At 43.4% G+C, this 25,273-nt stretch overlaps 1 protein-coding gene across 1 annotated transcript in view; it reads left to right on the top strand.

Annotated features, from left to right (window-relative positions):
• The window catches only part of LOC132583129 (vomeronasal type-2 receptor 26-like), a 37,391-nt gene extending 21,649 nt beyond the window's left edge, over nt 1-15,742 (top strand). Inside the window, exons 6-8 of the mRNA XM_060254800.1 lie at nt 994-1,285; nt 11,851-11,977; nt 14,838-15,742. Of these exons, the coding sequence (XP_060110783.1) occupies nt 994-1,285; nt 11,851-11,977; nt 14,838-15,742 (1,324 nt within the window). The remainder of the gene's footprint in view (nt 1-993; nt 1,286-11,850; nt 11,978-14,837) is intronic.
• The last annotated feature ends 9,531 nt before the right edge of the window (nt 15,743-25,273 follow it).

Genomic DNA, 25,273 nt, shown 5'->3' with positions numbered 1-25,273 from the left:
ACATAGTATCCCATTGTAATGAGTTTGTTTCATCTTATACATATTATCTGTGTATGTCATAATAACAGCTGCCAAGTTGTTCATTCTGCATTGAATTCTAGGAATGTAGAGATTAATTTGGATCTCTCTCTTAATTTGTCAACCACCCTAGATCCATTCCATGCTCCTTTAGGGAAGAAGGAAATGAAAGGTCCCCTGTGCAAACACCAGTCATTTCCGACTCTGGGGTGACATTGCTTTCACAATGTTTTCACGGCAGACTTTTTACAGAGTGGTTTGCCATTGCCTTCCCCAGTCTTTTACACTCCCCCCCCCCCTCAGCAAACTGAGTACTCATTTTACTGACCTTGGAAGGATGGAAGGCTGAGTCAACCTTGGGCTGACTACCTGAATCAGCTTTCTCTGGGATAGAACTCAGGTTGTGAGCAGAGAGTTCAGATCACAGTACTCCAGTACTGCTGCTTTACCACTCTGCGCCACGGGGCCGCTTTAGGGAAGAAAGGGACATTGAAATTTGAAATGGGATAAAGTTGATAGATTCTGAATATCACTTGAATGAATCCATTTTACTAATCCCATAGAGAATATTCTACTAACATATAAATAATTGAGCATCACACACAGTAGAATTATATCAATTTTGCTTAGTTGCTTTTTGATTCTTATCATAGTGTACAGCTTATTTATTGCAAGCATATCTTGGCTATTGTTTTTGCTGTGAAGGAAATCAATATCATTTTGAGACTCATAGTAGTGACCCACTAGTGGGATACTGAAAAATCAGAAAATCACCTAAAATAAACAGAAAGAAACTCAGAATTGAGTGATAGATTGAATTTCAAATGGAATACAGTACAGGGCACATCTTTATAATTTGGGCCTCATCCATTATACTAATGTTGTAAGCAATATCTCTAGTCAGTGAGCGATGAAGACTGGGACACAATACTATTGCATCAGTTTTGCTAAGTTCTTCAATGATTCTTGTTATAGCGTACTGACTAATCATTATCAGCATGTCTTGGCCATGGCATTTGCTGTGAAGGAAATCAATGAAAATCTTCTGATCTTACAAAACATTACCTTGGGCTTCCACATCTGGAACAGCTACTTTAATGCAAGAGGGACTTATCGTGCCACAGTAGAACTTGTCTCAACCAAGAACAGATTTCCCCCTAACTACAAGTGTGACAGCAAGAACAATCCTATAGCAGTCATTGGAGGACTTGAAGCTGAAACTTCCCTCTACATAGCAAGTGTGTTAGCTGTCTACAATATTCCACAGGTAGGCTGGGTATGCAGAATATGAACTTCCATATCACATTTTGTACACTTACATGATGAAATGATCCTCTATATAAAATACTTTACAGAATATTTTAAAAAGTAAATTTAAAAGAATAATAGAGTACTGAAAGGATGACTCATTCGTTCTAAACACATGCACGTCTTAAAATCCGAATTAGGACCTTTCCATTCCAATAAAATTCTTTTAATTCCTCTAGATGGGTAACTATGATCATTTTAAAGTTTTCAGTACACTCCTGTTCTAGTTTGCCACTATAGGCTAACTACATTTATGACAGTACAAACTTTTTATTGGAGTACAACATTTCATATTAATGAAACTCACTTTATCAAATGTACCCATCTGCCCCTTCTTCATGCCTTTCATAGTTCAAGCAAGTGAAACTGTTGTCATCAACTCCATAAACAGCCACAAAGTGAAGCATAGATCTGTCTTTAGTTTTTCACTGGTATCCCCTTTTCTGCAGATTATAGATTCTTTCCCAAATGGAGAGGCATTCTGATATTGTTTTTGTCTTCATTCTCTACATTTCCCTCCCAATGTTCCATTCCTTTAGCTCATCTATGGCTCTGCTTCAGTAATGAATGAAAAATTATTAAGCCTTTCTGTATATCGGATGGTACCAAATGAAGACACACAATACAAGGGGGTTCTCCACTTAATTCTGCATTTCAGGTGGACGTGGATTGGGCTCATTGTGGTGGATGATGAGCGTGGAGAAAGGTTTCAGCAAGCCCTGCTTCCTCTGTTCTATCAGAATGGCATCTGTGCGGCCTTCATCGCAAAAATCCTACAGGCTACAACTATAAATTATTATTTCACAATGATACAAAATGGACTGGAGACCTTTTATGCTGCAATGGAGAGTGAAGCCAATGCAGTCGTCATTTATGGAGACAGTGAATCTATCTCATATCTTAGATGGTGTGTAAAATTGTCAGAGGCAGAATTCACAACAGCAAAGCTTAGAGGGAAAGTATATATTGCAACAATTCAGTTGGATTTTTTATCCTTTCATTATCAAAGAAATTGGCAAAAACAGATCCTTCATGGTGCTATATCCTTCACAGTTCACACCAATCAACCACCAGGGTTTCAGCAGTTTCTTCAGAGCAGAAAGCCTTTTGGGACTGAAAGAGATAGCTTTATCCAAGATTTCTGGGAAGAGGCATTCCTCTGCCATTTTTCAGATTCACCACTGAGGGAGGAGTTTAGTAAAGATTGCACTGGAGAGGAGAAGCTGGAGACCCTTCCTGCTGATGTTTTTGAAATGAGAATGACTGGTCCCAGCTACAGTATCTATAATGCTGTCTATGCTGTTGCACATGCTTTGCATGCCCTGCATTCATTCTGTAATGGACACAGAAGGATGATGGAGAGATCAAAATGTGACTTTTTCAGTCGGCCATCATGGCAGGTAAATATATTATGTAGAAAGAAAGAAATGTTTCAATGGAGTGGAAGAGGATGCGATCTTTATAGTAAAGTAAAGTAAATTTTATTTTTGTATCCCACCCTCCCCCGCCAGAGGCAGGCTCAGGGCGGCTCACAGACATGGAACAGCCATGATTTGGATAAAATACAATCAAGACAAAACAGATTAAGATACAATTAGGTTACATAGGTTAGTTAAAATAGATAAAACAGCTATTATAAGTTAAACTTAAGTTAAGGTGCTACAGTTCACAGTCGTATATAAGATGGTTAGGTGGCTACAGGTCAGTTTAGCCGGGTTCTATCTTAAAAGCAAGCTGAAAAAGGGTGGTTTTGCAAGCCCTGCGGAACTGATTCAGGTCCCGCAGGGCTCGCACCACCTCTGGAAGTTGATTCCACCATCGAGGGGCCATTGCTGAAAAGGCTTGCTCCCTGGTTGTTTTCAATCTAGCCTCTCTTGGCCCAGGGATTTTTAAAAGATTTTGAGAGCTAGATCTCAGTGCTCTCTGGGGAACATATGGGGAGAGGCGGTCCCTAAGGTAGGCAGGTCCTTGGCCATATAGGGCTTTAAAGGTAATAACCATCACCTTATAGTGAACACAGTACACAACTGGCAGCCAGTGCAGGTCTCGCAGCCCAGGCTGCACGTGTTCCCACCGAGGTAGTCCCACCAACAGCCTGGCTGCCGCGTTCTGAAGTTTCCGTGTTCGGCATAAGGGCAGCCCCATGTAGAGGGCATTACAGTAGTCTAGTCTCGAGGTGACCATTGCGTGGATCACAGTTGCTAGGTCGCTGTGCTCCAAGAAGGGGGCCAACTGCCTCGCCCTCCTAAGATGGAAAAAGGCAGATCTAGCAGTGGCAGCTATCTGGGCCTCCATTGATAAGGAGGATTCCAGTAGCAGTCCCAGGCTCTTGAACCTGCGTACCGGTATCAGCGGCGCACCGTTAAAAGCCGGTAGGGTGATCTCCCCTCCTGGTCCGCCGCGGCCCACGCAAAGGACCTCAGTCTTCGCTGGATTCAGCTTCAGCCCACTCAGCCTGAGCCAGCCAGCCACAGCTTGTAACGCCCGGTCCAAATTTATAGGGACATCACCAGTCCGGCCGTCCATCAATAGATAGAGCTGGGTATCATCAGCGTACTGATGACAACCGAGCCCATACCTCCGTGCAATCTGGGCAAGGGGGCGCATATAGATGTTGAACAACATCGGGGAGAGAACTGCCCCCTGAGGCACCCCACAGTGAAGTGGGTGTCTCTGGGACAGCTCCCCCCCAGTTGCCACCCTTTGTCCCCGACCTTCAAGGAAGGAGGTGAGCCACTGCAAGGCTAGCCCCCGAATTCCTGTGTCGGCGAGGCGGCGGGTCAGCAGCCGATGGTCGACCATATCGAACGCAGCCGATAGGTCTAGCAGCAGCAATACTGACGAGCTGCCTCGATCCAGTTGCCGCCGGAGGTCATCCATGAGGGCGACCAAGACTGTCTCTGTCCCATGGCCCGGGCGGAAGCCGGACTGGCATGGGTCCAGGGTGGAAGCGTCATCCAAAAAATCCTGTAACTGCAATGCCACAGCCCTCTCAATAATTTTGCCCAAAAAGGGCACGTTTGAGACCGGTCGGTAGTGTGCCAATTCGGCCGGGTCTGATGTAGCTTTTTTCAGGAGGGGGCGGACCACTGCCTCTTTCAGGGGTGTTGGAAAAGCACCCTCTGAAAGAGATCGATTTATGATGTCTCGTATAGGACACCTTAACTCCTCCTGGCAAGCCTTAATTAGCCAGGAGGGACATGGGTCCAGATCGCAAGTTGTGGGTCATGCGGTGCCAAGAATTTTGCTGACTTCCTCCAAGCTGAGTAAGTCGAAGCAATCCAGGGTTAAATCAGAAGACACGCCTTGGGCCTCGAGTTCACTTACTGCATCTAAATTGGCAGGGCAGTCGCGGCGGAGCGATTGGACCTTATCTGCAAAAAATTTCGCAAAAGCCTCGCAGCCTATCTCCAATTTCTTAGCATTTGAATTGCCCTGTGGCAATGTAGTAAGATTCCGAATTATTCTAAATAGTTGAGCCGGGCGCGAATTTCCAGATGCAATCTTAGCCGCAAAGTATGTTTTCTTTGCGGTCTTGATTGCCATCTCATAGGACTTCATAAACTTCCTATAAGATGTTCTAGTCGCTTCGTCGCGGGTACGCCGCCATTGCCTCTCTAGCCGTCTAAGACCTTGTTTCAGCTGGCGTAATTCCGGGGTATACCACGGGGCCAGCCTAGTCCGAGGTCACAGAGGGCGTCGGGGTGCGATCTCTTCTATGGCCCTAGAGAGCCGGCTATTCCAGGTCTCAACCAGGCCATTAAGAGAATCGCCAGAGGGCCAGGGATCCTGCAGGGCCATTTGGAACCGTTCCGGGTCCATTTGGCTCTGCGGGCGAGCCATAATAGGCTTCTTGCCTAAACAGGTTTGGAGAGGCATATCTACATGGGCCTTGAGGGCGAAGTGGTCCGACCATGGCACTGCCTTTGCGGTTATATCGCTCACTACAATCCCGGCCACAAAGATCAGGTCCAACATGTGCCCCGCCTGGTGAGTGGGGGTTGCAACAAATTGAGAGAGTCCTACTGTTGCCATGGAAGACACTAGGTCCGTCACCTGACTGGAGGATGGGTCATCAGCATGGACGTTAAAATCACCCAGGATTATCAACCTTGGGTGCTCCAGTGCCCAGCCTGTCACCGCCTCGAGCAGGGACGGTAAGGCACTGGCTGGTGCGTTAGGCGTACGGTACACCATCCAGATCGCCAACCCCTCTCTGGCCTCCCACGCCAGACCGGCACATTCAATACCCTCAATCTTTGGGGCCGGGAGCGCCCTAAAGGAGTAAGCCTCCCATACAAATAATGCCACTCCTCCCCCCCGCCCGCTAGTCCGCAATTGGTGGAAGTCTGAATAACCCGGGGGAGCTGTTTGTGAGAGGGCTACTATGTCACCCTCCCGAATCCAGGTTTCAGTCACGCAAGCCAGGTCCATATCCTGTTCGAGCAAGAATTCTCGGAGGATTGAGGCCTTATTATTAATGGACCTGGCGTTGCCACCAATGACGGAGGCGGGTTATTCGGCCTGGCCCTACTACCTGTCACCCTTGGGATGGGGCGCAGATTGGAGGAGGGCCGAGCACTGTCATGTCTCCATCCCCCTCCCTTGTAACATCTGCTCCCACTGCCATACCTTCCCCTCCCCAGGAGCACTGGAATCCCTGAGCCAGTCATTCCCCGTTGGCAGCAGCTGCTATGTTAACCACTGTCAAGAGCTGCTATCAAAGATACTCTCACACTACTCCGTCCCACTAGGTCCTAGTATTCCAATCAACCCAAAAAATATAGCATATTGTCCCTTCAGAAATCTTTCATAAGTTTACGTTCTTCACCCCTCTGCCAATCCATTCAATTAAAAATGACACAATTCTACCTGTACATCATTTGCTCCGCAGTTCACTATGACAGTTAAATTGAAATGTAGGGTTTCAATAAGACTTGCAGTTGACATAACTTGCACATTTTGAATATGATGCACAAATGAGTGTTTAGATGTAGTTTATTTGATTTTTTTTTGGTGAATACAGAACAATTTAGAGAGAGAGATGATTGATGACTGAGGAATAAAAGAGAAAATGGGATTGATCTATATAAAAACCATGTGGGACCGAGGGTGTGGTAACAAGGGAAATTCAGTAAGTCTGAATGAAAAAGTGGTTATGTCTGACTCTTTATCTGAATCATTCTTCGTTAAGGAATGAATTTAATCATTTTTGCCCAATCAGGTGCCTTGTACTTCCGCAACTATCCCAGGTCTCAGATCTGCAAGGCCCTTCTCCTCCTTTCTCCTGGATTAACCTACCTCTCTCGAGGTGCAACCAATTAATTTCTAAAAATATCTCCTGCTTAAAGCCTAGTATTCCAGCACTTTTATTTGGGTTCTGCCTTTAAGCATAAACATTTCCTGTTTTGGGCACATCAGCTAATATAGGGGTGCACAGCATCTTCCCCTTACTACTACTTCCCCTTACTACTAATAAGCATGACTGAATAGGAAGAATGGGAGTACATAGCTCTAGCTACTCAAATTCAACATGTGGTGATATTGAACAAAGAATAATGAGCACAGATAGTACTTTGTGGGGTAAGGGGAAACAATGGGATGATCAAAGGTCATAAAAAGTTATTCAAACACATTCCTCTAATCCTAACACTGTGGTGTTGAAAAGTGCCATCAAGGCACACCTGACTGATGACAACCATGCAGGATTTTCAGAGGAAGAGATGTTCAGGAGTGGTTTGCTATTACCAGCCTCTGCATGGTGACCCTAGGCTTCCTGGTTGGTTTCCCATGCAGATACTGACCAGGGCCAACACTGTTTAGCTTCTGAGATCTAAAGAAATGTGGTTATCTTGGACAATCCACACAGCACATATCCTATAATATGGGCAAAATAAGGACTGATTATTTTTGGAGTTGCAAGTTTTGGAAATTATCCGTTATCTTGGGTCTTAGTTTGAGGTTTCTCCCACTCACTCCATACTGCTTAATGGTGCTGCCATTGTAATGCCATTTTAGTGTGAGCAAACTTCTCCTTAAAAGGGAAGCTGGCTGAGAGGGCATTGTCCTCACATCCAAGGGTTTTCAAAATCTTTGCATTGCCCACCCCTTGGAGTTATTTTTTTTTCCTGTCCAAAGAGGGAGATCTCCTCTATCACATTTGGTCTCCCAAGCTCTGCATCTTCAGTGTGATCTTTCTATCTGATGGTCATCCTAGGCTATGACCATCTGCCTCTCAATGGAGATGGGTGGCTCTGATGCTTGAGATGAGTCAACTCCACCCCACTTTTCACTACTGAGTTGTAAAAAAATATACTCATTCAGTTGTGAAAGACGTTTTGTATCCTCTGAACTTTTTCAAAGTGCACAGCCAATTATTGTTAACTTTGGTGTAAATTCTAGGATGTAAGGCCTTTTTCATAATTATCCTTTAGTATTGTCTCCTGAGAAAAATTCCAGTTATGTTCTTAAACTTTGTGGGACTCATTCCACCAAAGTCCCAGAAATCTGGGGTTTGCAATGAACACTGCCATGCATTTCTTCAAAGCTGAAAGCCTCGTAAGACTGAAAGAGCTGACTTCATCAGGGGCTTCTGGGTAGAGGCATTCACTGCTGGGGAAGGAATTTGTTAAAAATTGCACTGGTGAGGAGAACCTGGAGAGCCTTCCTGAAGCTATTTTTGAAATGAGTAAGACTGGCCCCAGCTACAGTATCTACAATTCTGTCTATGTCGTTGCACATATTTTTAAATATCCTGTATTCATCCTGTTATGGAAAAAAAGGAATGATGGAGGCAAAGAAATGTAACTTCAGCCAGTCATTGGGGCATGTAAATATCTTCATTAGAAAGTCTGGGTACTGGAGCAGGATGCTATTTGTACAGCATACTCTGGAAATCATTCATGAATTTATCTCCTTCACTCTTTTGCTCAACCATCCAGCTAAAATTGTCACGATCCTTCATGCTTCAGCCTTGTTCACCCCCTGGACAAATGTGGGTTTTGATATTATCCTTCCCAAATTCAGCATGTTAAGAAAGGAGTGCATTTTGAAATATTAATGGAATGAGTAAAGAAGAAGAGAAAATGGTTTGAATGTATTCATCTAACCAACACTGTAGGCATTTAAAATACCAGGAAGTTGCAACTGAGAGCAAATGTCAAGGAAAGGTGTGTTAAGAGGTAGTTTCCCATTGCCAGCCTCTATGCAGTAACTCTGGACAGCCTCTATGCAGCCTCTATGCAGTGACTCTGGACATTCTTGTCTCCCAAATAAGTACTAATCAGTGTCGACCCTGGAAGGGACCTCCAGGGTCATCTAGTCCAACCCCCTGCACAATGCAGGAAACTCACAAATACCTCCCCCTAAATTCACAGGATCGTCATTGCTGTCAGATGGCCATCTAACCTCTGTTTAAAAATCTCCAAGGAAGAAGAGCCCACAACCTTCCGACAAAGCCTGTTCCACCAAGGAATCGCTCTAACAGTCAGGAAGTTCTTCCTAATGTTGAGTCGGAAACTCTTTTGATTTAATTTCAACCCACTGGTTCTGGTCCTATCTTCTGGGGCCACAGAAAACAACTCCACACTATCCTCTATATGACAACCCTTCAAGTACTTGAAGATGGTAATCATATCAGAGAGAGCCAGTTTGGTGTAGTGGTTAAGTGTGCGGACTCTTATCTGGGAGAACCAGGTTTGATTCCCCACTCCTCCACTTGCACCTGCTAGCATGGCCTTGGGTCAGCCATAGCTCTGGCAGAGGTTGTCCTTGAAAGGGCAGCTGCAATGAGAGCCCTTTCCAGCCCCACCCACCTCACGGGGTGTCTGTTGTGGGGGAGGAAAATAAAGGAGATTGTCAGTCGCTCTGAGACTCTTCGGAGTGGATGGCGGGATATAAATCAAATATCTTCATATATCTCACAGGGTGTCTGTTGTGGGAGAGGAAAGTAAAGGAGATTGTCAGTCCCTCTGAGACTCTTCGGAATGGGGGGCGGGATATAAATCCAATATCTTCATCTATCTTCATCTTCTTCATCACCTCTCAGCCACCTCCTCTCCAAGCTAAACATCCCCTGCTTAGCTTGTGAGATGTGACAAGATCGGCCTAGCCTGGACCAACCACAGGGTAAACATTCTATAATGTGGAGAAAACAGGGCATTAATTGCCCCCCCAGTTGGAAAGAAGAGGCAGACACAAGTGTTGGGTTTTAAACCGGGCTGCTTTATTAAACCTTAACAACTGTAACTGGCAGGGGGGGTGAAAATACCTGACCAGACAAGCCCTGGGGTCAACACCTGGACCCCGCCTTGTCCAAAGGGCGAGCCACCCTGCCCCCAGCACAAGCCCGCCGTATTCGGGTTGTAGCTGAGCGGCCAGGCCTCCATCCATCACCATCCGGGCTGGCATCGATCCCCATGGAAAGATCCACCCTGGTGAGGCTGCCTGTGATCCGCATTCCCCGCACTGAGCCGTGTAGCCCATCTACGGTTCCTGCAGACCACCGCACCAACGGTGCTAGGCCATAGGTGCTCCCCTGGAAAACCCTGTGGCCAAACCTCCTCCAGCCTGCGACCAAAACAATTAACCTAGCAATCCTAACCTACTAGGCAGTAAAAAGGTAGGCAAAAAACACCCCCATGTGAGCCAATTGTGTGGAAGTGAAAAAATTCCTACCTGGCCCCTAATAAGGCGACCGGCATACACCTGTACTGCCAAAAGGGACGGGAGGGTGGGCAGAGAGCCAAAGGAACTGCGTGGCAAGAGGGCGGGAGCCGAGGCTTATAAAGCCCCGGCTCCGCACCCAGGACAAGCACCCGGATGTCGGGTGATGTCGCCCCTCCCTCCTTCCAGGGAGGCAACAACGGCCCCCAGCCTAAGAGCCGGCAAGCCGGCTTGGCTGGGAGGGGCCGAACCTTCTTGGACTTGCATGTTTCCAAAATGATCCATTATCTTAGGGTCTCAGTTTAGTTCCTTTGTACAGGCCTGCACAGTCATGCTGCTTGACCCGAGTCTCCCTGAATCAGGGATACTAGCTTCCCCAAACTCCCTTCTGAAATGGGACCCCAACTAGGGAGTATTTCCACAGCTTTCCAACTCCAAGAAACAGGAGAGAGGGTATTTTAATTGTCATTCAAAAACAACGGCCCCAAAGTAGCCCAATCTTGACAGAATGTTTGGGTGCAGAAATGTACAAGTGGTGATTCAAAACTCTGGGTCAAAGACCCAGTTATGTACACATCACTAACTGATTTTTTTTAAAAAAGATGCAGAGATGGAGGCGTACGGATCTAGTGTTGGGAGATGAGTCTTTTCCCCCTCACTTTCTATTTGTGTACCTATTAAGTTGGGGGGTGGGGAGAGTCTTTTACCCTTTGAAATTTCAGAGTGGAGAAAAAATTACTGTCAAATTAGTTACCATCTTACTATTCGTGGAACTTATTCTCTCAAAGTCTCAGTGCTGAATTTGTAATTTGCACATTTCATAATACGCTACATCTCATCTATGTGTGGGGCTTCCCTCTAGTTGAATAACCTATACTCTTAAGAAAGAGCTCAGCATTGAGAGTCTATTTCCTTTGCATTTCCTGCCAATTTGGTGGCCAACAAAATGATACAGCTAGGAAAAGCATTTCCTCTTGAAATTAATACAAAAAAGAGAGAAGAAAATCTGAATGTATGCCATGTCTACAATTATCATATAAAAGGATAAAAAAGAAGAAGAAACATCAGGCGATGCCATTTCATAATTTTTTAAAAAATAAATAAATTGGGAAGTAATTATTAACATGCCCTTTGCTTTCCAATGAACAGGTGAGCTCAATTTTTATTTTCCTTTTCTATCCAGCTTCACCACTTCTTGAAAAGCATTTCATTTAATAACAGTGCTGGAGACAGTATTTCATTTGATTCTAGTGGAGAGGTAGTCACAGGGTATGATATTATCAACTGGCTTGCTTTCCCAAATCAATCTGTTTTTAAAGTCAAAATTGGAGAGGTTCATCCAGAAGCTCCTGCAGACCACATGCTTTCCATTGACGAAGACAGAATCACATGGAACAGCTGGTTTAACCAGGTAATACTGGTCTACTCAGTCTGGGGAAGCTTCCATTAAAGAAAATGTGTTGTGCTAACATGCACTGCTGTGGTCCTGTTTCTTGATTTGAATGAGAAAGGTTGAATACAAAAGCTGATTTGAAACATACTAGAATAGCCACTGAGTTAATTTAGAGCAGGCATGAAAAGGTCACATCAACTTTTGAAAAAGTGTTCCTAGCCTCTTAATGGGTCCTGTTGTCCTCCTCATATTACAATTCATGTAATCCTTCTTCATTTCCATACATAAAAAACCTTGCAAGAGGAATTAAACATAAGATACTTGGTAGTGAATGACTCAGCCATATGAACACACCACAGATGAGAAGTGATTGTCTTGGCCTATTGACCATTATTATTTTGGAGAAACATATTTTTTACATGTATTACAGACTGAATTTCTATTTTCCCCTCTCATTTATACATTAGACACAGCCTGCTTCTATCTGCACTGCAAGTTGCCAGCCAGGTTACAGGAAGGAAATGAAGGAGGGAAGACCATTCTGCTGCTACGGCTGCGTTGCATGTCCAGAAGGAAAGATTTCCAGTCAGAAGGGTAAGAGATTTTCAGCCCAATTCTAAAGAGGGTCTCCCCCTTCAAAACTGAGATGTAAGCTGGTCCTAGTGCATTGGTTAGAGTACTGGAGTAGGATTTGGGAGACATAGGGCGTTTTCGCACTGACCTTACTCCGGAGCGACGTCCCTCTTCACCGCGCAGTGTCTGCGCGGATTTCGCACCAATTGCTCTGGAGCACCTGGAAGAGCCGCAAAGTCCCGCGGCTTTTGCGTCGCAAATGGTTTTCTCCAAAAACCAACTTTACATTTGTGACGCAAAAGCCGCGGGACTTTGCGGCTCTTCCGGGTGCTCCAGAGCAATTGGTGCGAAATCCACGCAGACGCTGCGCGGTGAAGAGGGACGTTGCTCCGGAGTAAGGTCAGTGCGAAAACGCCCATAGTATCATGAGTCTGCTAGGGCATTGTGTTAGTAAGGACACTTCAGAAGTAGAGGACTTCTCAGGAGAAGAGGAATCCTGCATAGCCAGTCTTGATTTTATAGAAGCTGACCAGCAGGAAAATTAGCTGCAGGCATGTCAGGATTTACAATCAACAGCTGTGCAGAGACACTGATGCCCTCCAGTCCTGATTTGGCAGGTGAACCTCAGTTGGCCATTTCCATCCCTCAGGTATCACCTATTGCCCCCACTGTTGGAAGACAGAGATGGACACAAAGGGTTGGGTAACTAAGGCCCACCTTTATTTGTTAACACAAGAACTGCAAGGGTATTAACTCAAATAGCAGCATGGGCAGGGCAAAAGGTCAAACGACCTTTCCCCTGCCACATAATGGGTGAGTCGCCTTTGCCTCTGGGTAGTGCCATCCGAAAATGGCTCATACCTGGTTGGCACAGCAAATGGGCTAAGCCATGGAGTTCCAATCCCAGCTGCAAGTCTGCTGGGGCGGATTGATCTAAGCAATCAGCATCCTCATTCAAATGGTACACATGATCTGGGATGATTCAGCATGACCCCCATACCCCCATCAAGAGGGAGAGATAGTGGTGCTCACCAAGCTGCATAACATCAACCAGAAATCCTGCCTCCCCATAAAGTGAACAGCCTGTTTAAATGCTCCATCCTAGCCAATTCCACAATCCCTTGTATCAGCAGTACAGGGTAGACGAAAAACACCTCTTCAGGTGGCCAATATTGAAAAGGTGAAAATATTCCTACCCAGCCTCACTGTAACTAGGGCAACCAACATCAGCTTATACTGCTTAAAGGGTGGGAAGGTGGGCAGAGTGCGCAGAGCTTACTGAGAGATGGGACTGGAGCCTGCCATTAAAACGTCGGCTCCACCCCCAGAGGCTCCCTAGATGGTAGCACCCTGCTGCTCTTCCTCCTTTTCGCGTGGGCAAAGGCAGCCCCCTGATCACATGGCCATAAGGCCAGTGAGGAGCTGTGTTCTCTTAGGCCGTTTTCCCACTCACGTTTTACTGGCGCCACGACCATCCTGACGCCGGCGAATCTGCCTGGATTTTGCATCAGAAGCTCCGGCGCTCCCAGAAGCGCCGGCTACTTCCGTCGCTAAGCCAGCGCAAACGGAAATCGCAAAGATGCAGGAAAACGTTTGCGCTGGCTTAGCGACGGAAAGCGCCGGCGCTTCTGGGAGCGCCGGCGCTTCTGTTGCGAAATCCAGGCAGATTCGCCGGCGTCAGGATGGTCGTGGCGCCAGTAAAACGTGAGTGGGAAAACGGCCGATGAGTGCCACAGACAGAGGCTAGGAACAGAGCTACAGACAAGACAGCAAAGTGTATGCCTTCAAACATCACACCAGCTGCTTGCTGATAACAAGGATGAGTAGTTGCAAGATTTCTTCTGAGCAACTAGTTGTAAGCCTGGCCCTTAGGCATGGGGTTATAAAACCAGCAAGGAGAGGCTGTTAGGCATGGACACAACATGTATGAAAGATGCTAAGAAATTGCCTTTACTCTGCCTGACTTCTGGTCCCCTGATCATGAACTGAATGACTCTGCTTTGTCTGACTTCTGGCACCTGATACTCAGAGCCTGCAAGTCAGTATACAAAGGTTCAAATTCCAACTCTGCAATGGAAGCTTATTGGATGAGCCTGGACCCATAACACATTCCAAACCATGCCTGCCTCACAGAATTGTTATGGGAATTAAATGGAAGACAGGAGAACAATATCAACTGCTTTGAGTCTCTCTCTCTCTCTCTCTCTCTCTCTCTCTCTCTCTCTCTCTCTCTCTCTCTCTCTCTCTCTCTCTCTCTCACACACACACACACACACACACACACACACACACCTACACACACACACCTATCTATCTAATTTTAGTGCATAATGTTTGAGACATGTGAATATATGATTGGTCAACACCACTACCACCCCCCACATTTTTTCCCAGTATACACTTATGATGTCAGAATTACACATAATTGATTGTGAAATATCATTGAGTGAGATAAAGCTAAATCCTAACGGAATAGGGCCCACAGCAATAGTATTCATTGTATTGGTAGTTTTCCGTAAGCTAAGCCTCACTGTAGCTCTGGAGTAGTGTGACCTTGGGCCAGTTGTGTTTAGTTTAATATACCTCCATTAGAAACCATCAGACAGTCTGAGATGGAAGGCATTTTAAAATGTCCCACAATTAAATACATTATCTGTAACAGTAGTGATATATTTTCAATGGAGAAGGTTTTTTTTAAAAGTCTGCCAACATATGGAATTGTCCGGACATGCAACCAGAAGTTCCTGCAGATAAGCATAGGTTGTGAAATGAAATGTGGAGATTGTAATCTCCACAGAATGATCCACTTGAAGAAGAAGATATAGGAACAATTATAGGATACGCTGAACTTATTTTCCTGCCATCTCTTTCTCTTTTACAGACTTGGACGAGTGTATCACTTGCAGAGAAGATGAATCCTCAAACAAGGAAAAAAATCAGTGCATTCCCAAAGCCATCACTTTTTTGTCTTTTAAAGAGCCATTGGGGATCACTTTAGTGACTTTTGTCTTTTCCTTTTCTTTCATCACTCTTTTGGTGCTAGGAATCTTTATAAAGCACCATAGCACCCCCATTGTCAAAGCCAACAACAGGAACCTCACCTATTCTCTCCTGATCTGCCTTCTCCTTTGCTTCCTTTGTGCTCTGCTCTTCATTGGTCAACCACATATAATGTCCTGTCTCCTCCAACAAGTCATTTTTGGCATAGTTTTCTCAGTTGCTCTTTCTTGTGTACTGGCAAAAACTATTATGGTGGTTTTGGCTTTCCTAAGCATTCAGCCAGGAAGCAGCCTGAGGAAATGGGTGGGGAAAAGAGTGGGCAATACAATTGTGATTTCCTGTTCCCTTTTCCAAGCAGCCCTTTGCTTTATGTGGCTGGCCACTTCCCCCCCATTTCCAGATGTTGACATGCACTCAGAGGCTGAAGCAGTTGTACTGGAATGCAATGTGGGATCCGTCACAATGTTTTACTGTGTCCTGAGCAATATGGGTTTCCTGGCCATTTTTAGTTTTGTGGTGGCTTTCTTGGTCAGAAAGTTACCTGACAGTTTTAATGAAGCCAAATTTATCACCTTCAGTCAATTGGTCTTTTGCAGTGTTTGGATATCTTTTGTTCCCACCTACCTGAGCACCAAGGGAAAATCCATGGTTGCCGTGGAGATCTTCTCCATTTTAGCCTCCAGTGCTGGCCTTCTGGGTTGCATCTTTGCCCCTAAATGTTTCATTATTATGTTGAGGCCTGAGTTGAACAACAGGGAACATCTGATAAGAAGGAAAGGACAATAATGTGAAGGGCTATAGAATGCCATGTTGTTTGGGTTCAGATTCTCCCTAAGAGAAACCAATGAGAGCTGAGAGAATATTGATGAGAGGCTGACAGTCAAACTAGAATTGCCAGTCCCCAGGTGGGAGTGGGAGATCTCCCAGTTTGGAGGCCCTCCCCACGCTTCAGGGTCATCAGAAAGCAAGGGGGGGGGAAATGTCTGCTGGGCACTTCATTATTCCCTATGGAGACTGATTCTCATAGGGTATAATGGAAAATTGATCTGCAGGTGTCTGGGGCTCTGGGGGGGGCTGATTTTTGAGGTAGAAGAACCATCCCAAAACACTCTCCAAGTTTCAGAAGAATTGAACTATGGGGTACAATTTTATGTGTCCTATAAGGAGGTGTCCTTATGCTTCATTATTTCCAGTGGAGGGAAGCCATTTAAAAGGTTGTGGTCCTTTTAAATGTGATTGCCAGAACTCCCTTTGGAGTTCAATTATGCTTAACACAACCTTGCTCCTGGCTTCATCCCCAAAGTCTCCTGGCTCCACCCCTAAAGTCTCCAGATATTTCTTGACTTGAACTTGGCAACCCTAAGTCAGCCATTAGTTCTGAGAGCTGGCTGATAGAAGATGTACGTAGTAATCTTGAGCAAGAGTTTAGGAGAATAATTAACTACTGCTAACTGAAATTCAGCTTGTAACGAAGAATCCCAGATGGCTTAATAGATCTATAGTTCAAAAGTTCACTCTAATGTTACATTTAAATCATAAATAAAATGACTCCTTTTTTGCTTACACATGTGGGCTTGATGTATATGACCTCAGGAAACAAACACACAACCCCAGACTAAGATCTTATCCTGCTTCTAAATAGATTAGGATAGGGATAAATGGCGTCAGTGAGAGAATGTAGCCAATTTCAACCCCAAAAGTTCTGAACACTCTCTGAGTGAGGAGTGATTGGTAAAGAGCACTCCATCCCTTTTCTGATGGTGTCTCTGTGAGGGAGAGGGAGGACCCAGAGTTTGAACATACCACAGCTCTCTATACATCTTAAAAGAGGCAAGAAATTTGCTGAGCTATCATAGCCAACATAGTAGAGTTTCTAGTCTGAATTGGATCTAAGGGTCTCAGACTGAAATCTTGGCTCAGTCACAAAAGGTTGCTTGAGGACCTGCAACCTGTTGAGTTACCTTTCTTTTTGGACACAAGTTACCAAACTACCCTATGCATACATGTTATAATAGCCTGAAACTACACTAGACAGATATAAAATGCAGCTTTTCACGGTGCTGCCATAGAAAACAACATAGAAGAAGATATTGGATTTATACCCTGCCCTTCACTCTGAATTTCAGAGTGGCTTACAATCTCCTTTACCTTCGTCCCCCATAACAGACACCCTGTGAGTTAGGTGGGGCTGAGAGAGTTCTCCCAGAAGCTGTCCTTTCAAGGACTACCATGTCCTTGAAAACATCTGCTCTGGGCAAGAGAAGCTGGAGAGCCTACCAGGTACTCTGTTTGAAATGAACATGACGGGCCAAAGCTACAGTATTTACAATGCAGTCTATGCCACAGCACATGTTTTACATAAAATGTACACATCCAGGGTTAAACTCAGCTCCTTGGTGGACAGAAATCGAGTTATGCAGTCCTGACAAGTAAGGTTTAACATCCAAAACAGATCTTGTGTCATGACTAACCTATTGGATAATAACAATTCAGGGCATCAATGAACTGATCAAAATGTGCACACAGATTTCCTTTAAACCTTCTTTGTTTCACATGTTGAAGACTTCAGTTGCCCTTTAGATCAGGGGGGAATTGCCTAATTTTTTTAGCTTTTGGGAATCTTTGAAATTTTGAGGTGTGAGTACTACTCCAAAATGACTGCATCAGAGGTAGAGACAAACCCAAGATGGCTTGCATCAAAGGTGGAGCCAAACACAATGCAAAAAATAAGGTGGAGCAGGAACAGAAAGAAGTGAAGGAAAGCCCAAGCAGGAGAAGAAGGTAGAAAAAGAAGGGTAATAAAATGAAGGAAAGATTGAAGGGGGAACGGAACCTCAAACCTGGGAAATTACCAGTCTTTCTGTTCTACGAGTGTAGAAAACCCTTTCATTTGAATTAGGGCAGCCAAAAACAGGTCATATCTTATGATTTCCCCACCTACTTTCAGAAAAGCTTGGTAAACACCGGGGGCAGTATTGGTGGTTACCATGGTGCCCAAAGGAGTTTATTGGGGATCCTTGCTCTAGATGATGCCACCAGCATAGTCCAGATATCATGGTGTCCTCCATCTTTCTTCCTATCAACCAAATGAGTTGATATGTCTTGTTCTGTCAGTTTCTGTCCAGCAGTGTTTGAAGTCTGAGAACATGCTGTTTCAAGTCCTTCCCATGCCTATCCCACATACAGGCAGGGCCAGTGCCAGGCTTGCTGATGTCCATGGTTGAAAGAGTGGGGACTACCTCCTCCCTCCCATCCAGGCAAGTTAAATTACTTGGAAGGGTGTCCAGAAGCAGTCGCTGCCCTTCCCATGCCCAGGAAAGTTCCCACTGATCAGCTGATTGGTGGGGCCTTTAAATCACCCAGGAGGCCAACGCCTGCTTCTGGGCATTCTCCCAATCACATGGTGCACGGGCAAAAGCAGCCAGGGTGACCTCCCCCTCTATTTAAAATTGTGTGGGAAGGGCAGAGCTCAATTCAGTGACGCCCCAGGGCTGCACCCTTGGTGACTGCCTAAGGTCACCTAATTGGTGCCCTGGCCCTGCATATGGGGTTACCACCCCCTGCTGAGGGACGTAGTATCCCCTGTCCTCACCTGATATTTCCTACCACTTTTTGAGTCCCCCCCCCCCCTCCGTTCCCCTCCCTGGTCATCTACTGGTTGCCAGGCTCAGAAGAAAACAGCAAGGTATGGGAAGAAGACAAGTTCTAGTTGTGACCATTGAAAAAGGAATCTACTGCAAGAATGTAAGCCATAGTCCTTAGAGATGTCTGCTTCAAATCTGGTCAACACAAACACACACACACAACTTATTAAGTGATCTAGCAAAAACAACAAACTTTGTCACTTCCATCAAGAGTAAAATGTAGACAGAATTTCAGGTATATCTGAGATAATATATCTGAAGTAGTATGTGTTTTTAAAGGATGTTATAAATGCTAAGGGCCAGTACTGAAAAATCATGAAAGATCTATAATTAGTCTTTTGCATTTTTAAAGCTAGCATGGTGTAGTGTTTAAGAGTGGCAGACTCTTATCTGAAGAACCAGTTTTGATTCCCTGCTCCTTCATATGAAGCCTACTGGGTGACTTTGGGTCATTTACAGTTCTCTCAAAAGACTCTCAGTCCCACCTATCATATGACAGACCTATATGGGGGGGCGGGGAAGGAAAAGATATCAAGGGTGGTTTTGAGACTTCTTAGGGTAGAGAAAATTGGGGTATTAAATCCAACTCACCTCCTCTTCCTCCTTTTTCTTTCCAAGTGGCTGCTTTGAAAGAGAGGGGAAAGATCATTATTTTTTTATTTTTTTTATTTTATTCAATTTTTAGCCTGCCCTACCCAGAACAGAAAAAAAGGGGAGTAGTTTTTTATATTAAACAAGATTTGGAGCCAAAATTGGTGTTTAAAGATAAAGATGGAAGATTTGCAGCAGTGGAGATAACATCAAATGGGGAAAAAACGCTGTTATTGGGACTATATGCACCTAACGGTGCAAAAGATGCTTTTTTAAAAGACATTACACAACAGTTAGATGAGTTGACTTATGATCAAATACTCTTAATGGGAGATTTTAATGGAACAGTTCAGAATTCACTGGATAGATCCGGAGGGAAAAAAAATGATGGGAAAGAAGGGAAATTGCCAAAGTCTTTTTTTGAATTAGTTAAACAAGAAAATTTGGAAGATATATGGAGAAAGTTTAATCCTGAAGTGAGAGACTATACTTTTTTTTCTGCAAGACATAAGACTTTTTCTAGAATTGACATGCTGTGGGGAACCAGAGATTTAGGCCTTATAACAAGGAAGATAGAGATCCTACCTAAAATTGGAGCTGACCATAACCCAATAATGTGGATTACAAAATTGTCCAAAAAACTGAGAAGATGGAGACTGAATGAAGATTTGCTACAGAGTAAAGAAACAGTGACTTTTCTAGGAAAAGAAACTAAGGAATTTTTCCAAGTAAATGACAAAGAAGATATTGACTTCCAGATGGTCTGGGACGCTTATAAAGCAGTAATGAGAGGATTGTTGATTACTTTGAACAATAAAGATAAAAGGGAAAAAGAAAAACAACTATTGGACATTCAAAATGAAATAAAGAAAAAAGAAGGAGAGTTGAGGAAAAGACCAGGAAAAAAGAAAATTCTAAGGGAAATTTCAATATTACAAATTCAACTAAGACATTTGTTAAGCAAAGAAGTGGAATGGAATCTGAAAAGGCTTCAGCAGAAATCGTTTGAAGGAGCAAATAAGACGGGGAAATATTTGGTGTGGCAACTGAAGAAAAAGAGGGAAAATAAAATAATTAGTAGAATTGTGACAGATGAAAGAGAGGTAGTTACTCAAGAGGGAATAAAAAGATAATTTTTAAAGTATTATGCCAAGTTGTTTAAAGGTGCTGAAGTAAAGAGAGAAAAGATAGACGAATATCTACAAAAAATAAAAATTGAGCCCTTAACTGAAAATATGAGAAAAGTTTTGAATGACCCAATTGAAAAAGTAGAAATTGAAGCAGCAATCAACGCGATGAAAAATGATAAAGCTCCCGGGCCAGATGGCTACACAGCTAAATACTTTAAAATTTTTAAGGATGAATTAATACCAAAATTACAGAAGCTGATGAATGTAATAAGAACTAAAGGGAATGTACCAAATACATGGAAAGAAGCTGTTATTTCTTTGATACCCAAAGAAGAAAGAGACGTCACAAGTGTGAAAAATTATAGACCAATTTCGCTTTTGAACAATGATTATAAAATATTTACAAGAATTCTGGCAGAACGACTTAAGCAATATCTGATAAATTTTATAAAGGAAGATCAAGCTGGTTTTCTTCCTAAAAGACAAATAAGAGACAATATTAGAACTGTTGTAAATATTGTAGAATATTATGAAAGACACCCAGAAAAAGAAGTAGCATTATTCTTTGCGGATGCAGAGAAAGCATTTGACAATTTAAACTGGGACTTTATGTTTGCAGTGATGGAAAAAATGGAGCTTGGAGAAAGTTTTATAAGAATGATAAAGGCAATATATTCTGAACAAAGGGCAAGGTTGTGCGTTAATGCAGATCTTACAGATGAAATGAAAATCAGCAAAGGTACTAGACAAGGCTGCCCGCTTTCGCCATTGCTGTTCATAATGACTCTTGAAATTTTACTGATGCAGATTCAAGAAGAAAAAGATCTAGAAGGATTACAAATAAAAGGCTATACCTATAAGTACAGAGCATTTGCTGATGATATAATGTTTATAAATGAAAATCCCATACAAGCTACACCTTTGTTATTAACGAGAATACAAAAGTTTGGGGAGTTGGCGGGACTTTATATAAATAAAGAAAAACCAAACATTTTGTGCAAGAATATGCAGACAAATAGACAACAAGAATTACAAAGACTAACGGGTTGTGAAGTTGCCTCTAAGGTTAAATACCTAGGGGTAGAGATAACAATGAAAAATATTGATTTGTTCAGGAACAATTATGAAAAACTATGGCGTAAAATAGAAGAAGATATGTTAAAGTGGAACAAGCTCAACTTGTCCTTGTTGGGTAGAATAGCTGCAATAAAAATGAATATTTTACCAAGGATTATGTATTTGTTTCAAACCATCCCTATTGTGAAAGATGCTAAACAGTTTGATAAATGGCGAAGGAAAATTTCGGAATTTGTGTGGGCCGGGAAGAAACCAAGAATTAAAATGAAAGTCTTGACAGATGCAAGAGAGAAAGGTGGATTCCAATTACCAGATTTGAAACTGTATCATGAAGCAATTTGTTTAGTATGGATGAAAGAATGGATAACGCTGTTAAATAAAAAACTTTTAGTGTTGGAAGGCCATGGAAAAAAATTCGGCTGGCATGCATATTTGTATTACGGAAAAAAGAAGATGGATGGTCTTTTCTCTCACCATTATATAAGATTTAAAATGCTTCTGAACAGCAACAATATACAGTGTGTGAGCAAGAAAGCACTGCACAGGCAACTTTGATGGTCTTTTTTTGTGATTCAGGTATAATTGCAACTTTAAAGGACCAGTTTTGCAGGAAATATTTGAGTGGTTGCATTGTAAAGAGAAAATGTCTTTCCTTCGGAACAGCCATTATTTATTCTATGTTCTTTAAGAACCCAAAAACTTAACGATTGTGCTTAAAAAAAAATTACAGTTATTCATTTTGGTACGTTGTAAAACATATGCTTGCTCCCTTCAATCTAGCTCAATTCTTTCATGAGAAGAATCTCATTCATCAACAGTGCCGGAGACAGGGTGTTCCTCAATGATAACAATGAATTAGCAACTGGATTTGATATTATAAACTGGGTTACCTTCCCTAACCAAACCTTTTCTCGAGTGATAGTAGGAAAGATGGATCCACAGTCTCCACTAGGCAAAGAGTTCAACGTTCATGAGGGAGCTATTACATGGCACATCATTTTTAATCAGGTAAGATACAATTAGAGGTCCTAAAATAGAACACTGAATACCTCATGTTGGGATTAGATCCAACCAGCTTTTCTGCTGGTGAAAAGGGAAGAAGGAATCCCCTTTGACCACCCACAAATATTATGCTGGGAATCATGGCAGCTGCCTGAACAAAACCAATGCCAGTTGGGGAAATCGACAGGGATGCACTCTCCCAGTGAAAATCATCTATCAGGGTGACCAAGGCCATTTCTGTTTCAAGCCCAAGCCTGAATCCAAACTGAAACAGGTTTAGACAGTTTGTTTCCCCCAAGGAGAGGGAAATTGAGTGACACTGAGTGAAAAAAAAAAAAAAAACCTGGCTAGATCCAGCCCCTTAATCCTACTAGATGGAGAGTACAATACAACATTGTTTTTGAAATACTTCCCTTTTTTTTGAAGTTATAGTTACCCAATTAGAAGCATTATCCCAAAATCAACTGGACAGATCTGTGCTGGTCAGTGACTGTATTATAATTAAATTGAATTGGATGTGCACTGGAAAAAAATTGGTGCTATTTGGATTTGGGGTTATTTGGGGTTAAAAGTATTTGAGGTTGCCATATGTCCCCAGATACCAGGTTTGATAAAGCAAGCTGGTTCAGGAGATATTCAGGAGTCCTGAATACTCTATGGGCCATTAAAGGCAATGACAAAATCTTACAGGTATAATCTGGGGTTATCTGGGGGAGAGGCTCCTGCAGGTGCATTGCAAATCTGGTCTCTTTCCCTCAAGCCTCCTCTCCCCAGCCTGTTGTAAATATCATAGGGAAATTGGCATTTTTCTCCCCATCATAGGAAACAATGGAGAATAGGAGCAACCTCTTTGGGGCCAATGGAATTGGACCCCCTGGTCTATTTTTTTTGGGGGGGGGCGGACTTTGGGTTTCCTTGAGGAAGAGCCTCCTGCAGCTACACTGCAAATTTGGCGCTTCTACCTCAAACCCCCTCCCCCAGCCCCCAGATTATACCTGATGAGAGTTTGTCATTGACCCATAGGGTATAATGGAGCCCTAAATAGCTGCTGAATAGTTTTGGTGGTATTCAGGGACATGCTGTATTCAGGAAGTTGAATCATTTCAGAAAATCTGATTCAGCTCCAGCATGCCCAGAATACTGCAGCATAGGCTGAAATTCAGGGTTGCATTTGGTTCAGCCAAACCGGATGCACACCACTAGTCATTACTCCTTCAGTCACATATAAGACACTCTCTCGGACAGGCAACTTTCCTCTTAAGAGCATGAGGTAATTTAAGGGGAGGACAGCTATGTAGTTTCTTTTGTTTGCTAGGTCCCACCTCTGTCTGTATGCAGTGACAACTGCCATCCAGGTTTCAGCAAGAAAAAGAAGGAAGGGAAGCTATTTTGTTGCTATGACTGTATTCCATGTCCAGATGGGAAGATTTCACACAGGAAAGGTAGGAAAGATAATCCAAGAACTATAAAACATTGTGCAGCATCATGTGTTGACTTTATGCACCATGGTATCCATATCTGAGGCAAAACTGAAAACTTCAGGAAATAAAGGAATGTTCAGTTGTGATATTGTGATATAGAAATATTCAGATATAGTTAAACTAGGGATACAAGAACTCACAATACAAGAACTCAGTCAGGTTAGAACTGATAAAAGGAAGTACTTCTTCACTTAAAGGGTGATTAACATGTGGAAGTCACTGCCATAGGAGGTGGTGGTGGCTACAAGCATAGATAGCTTGGACCTCTAGATGGCACTTGGGTTTGTTTGGTTTTTTCGGCCACTATGTGACACAGAGTGTTGGACTGGATGAGCCATTGGCCTGATCCAACATGGCTTCTCTTATGTTCTTATGATGTTACATGCCTGTTGGGGGCTTGGAATGGAAGCCCCCAATATTTCAATAGTTTATGGTATTTCCTTTTTTTTTGTATTTTATCTCTGTGTGCACCTGGAAGTCATGGTGACTGTGGAACTGCATAGGTTTGCTACTATACTACTCTTAAATCCATTCTGTCACTAAGCAGGACAGGAATTAGAAGGTCTTCAGACCAAGAAGTGAAAATAGGGAGAGGGGAACACAGAAAACTTAGGTGAAGGGAGACAGAAATGAATGAGAAATGTGTGCAAAAGGGGTGGAGGGATAGCAATTAAGAGAGGGAAAGGTTGATTTATTTTGCTGCAACAACCTAACTACTGCTTTGCAAGATGTGGCTGAGCTGGATGCAAGGAAAGGAAGAAGAGAAAATGACCCATAAACTGGATAAAATAATCCAAAAGCTGGCAATTACTGTGGCAGCTATCAATATGCTTGCTTGGTTGTATGATCTTTTAAACAAGTTTGCTTCCATCTTGGAGAAAGGGAAATCTAGGGTGAGGTCAGACGTTCATTATATCCCACTACCGGCATTAGTGGAGTCTGGAATCATGTCGGATTTTCACTGGTCGTCCATACATCAGCATCTGCAAATGGTGTTTAGCTTGTGCAAGTCCTGTGCTGATGCGTCTTGATCGCGGATTACTTTGATACTGCTTTAAATCCGGCTCAGAACACTTACAATGGTTCCTGAGCAGATTTTCTGCGTTTGAACGCGCCATCGTTCGTGACTCATCTGATGTGCACCAGCGCTTCCCACCACAAGCAAATACAAAGGATACCACTGCGCAATTGAATGCTCGAACGTTGCCTCGATAAATCGCTTATTGGCGCCTGTTTTGTAAATAAAACAAACTTTCGAAAATAAATGTTAACTGCATTAACTATGGATGTGAGCTGCTTAGAAATCTCTGAACCTTTTCCAGCATGTGAAGCAATCATTCCGAGAAAGTAGTGCAAATGGAGTACCACAACTGTAAGTGATTCGACACATTT

Source organism: Heteronotia binoei, chromosome 15 (assembly GCF_032191835.1).
Source record: "Heteronotia binoei isolate CCM8104 ecotype False Entrance Well chromosome 15, APGP_CSIRO_Hbin_v1, whole genome shotgun sequence".
NCBI lineage: Eukaryota > Metazoa > Chordata > Lepidosauria > Squamata > Gekkonidae > Heteronotia > Heteronotia binoei.
Note: the sequence above shows the minus strand (reverse complement) of the source record. Positions and strands in the feature narration are given on the sequence as shown.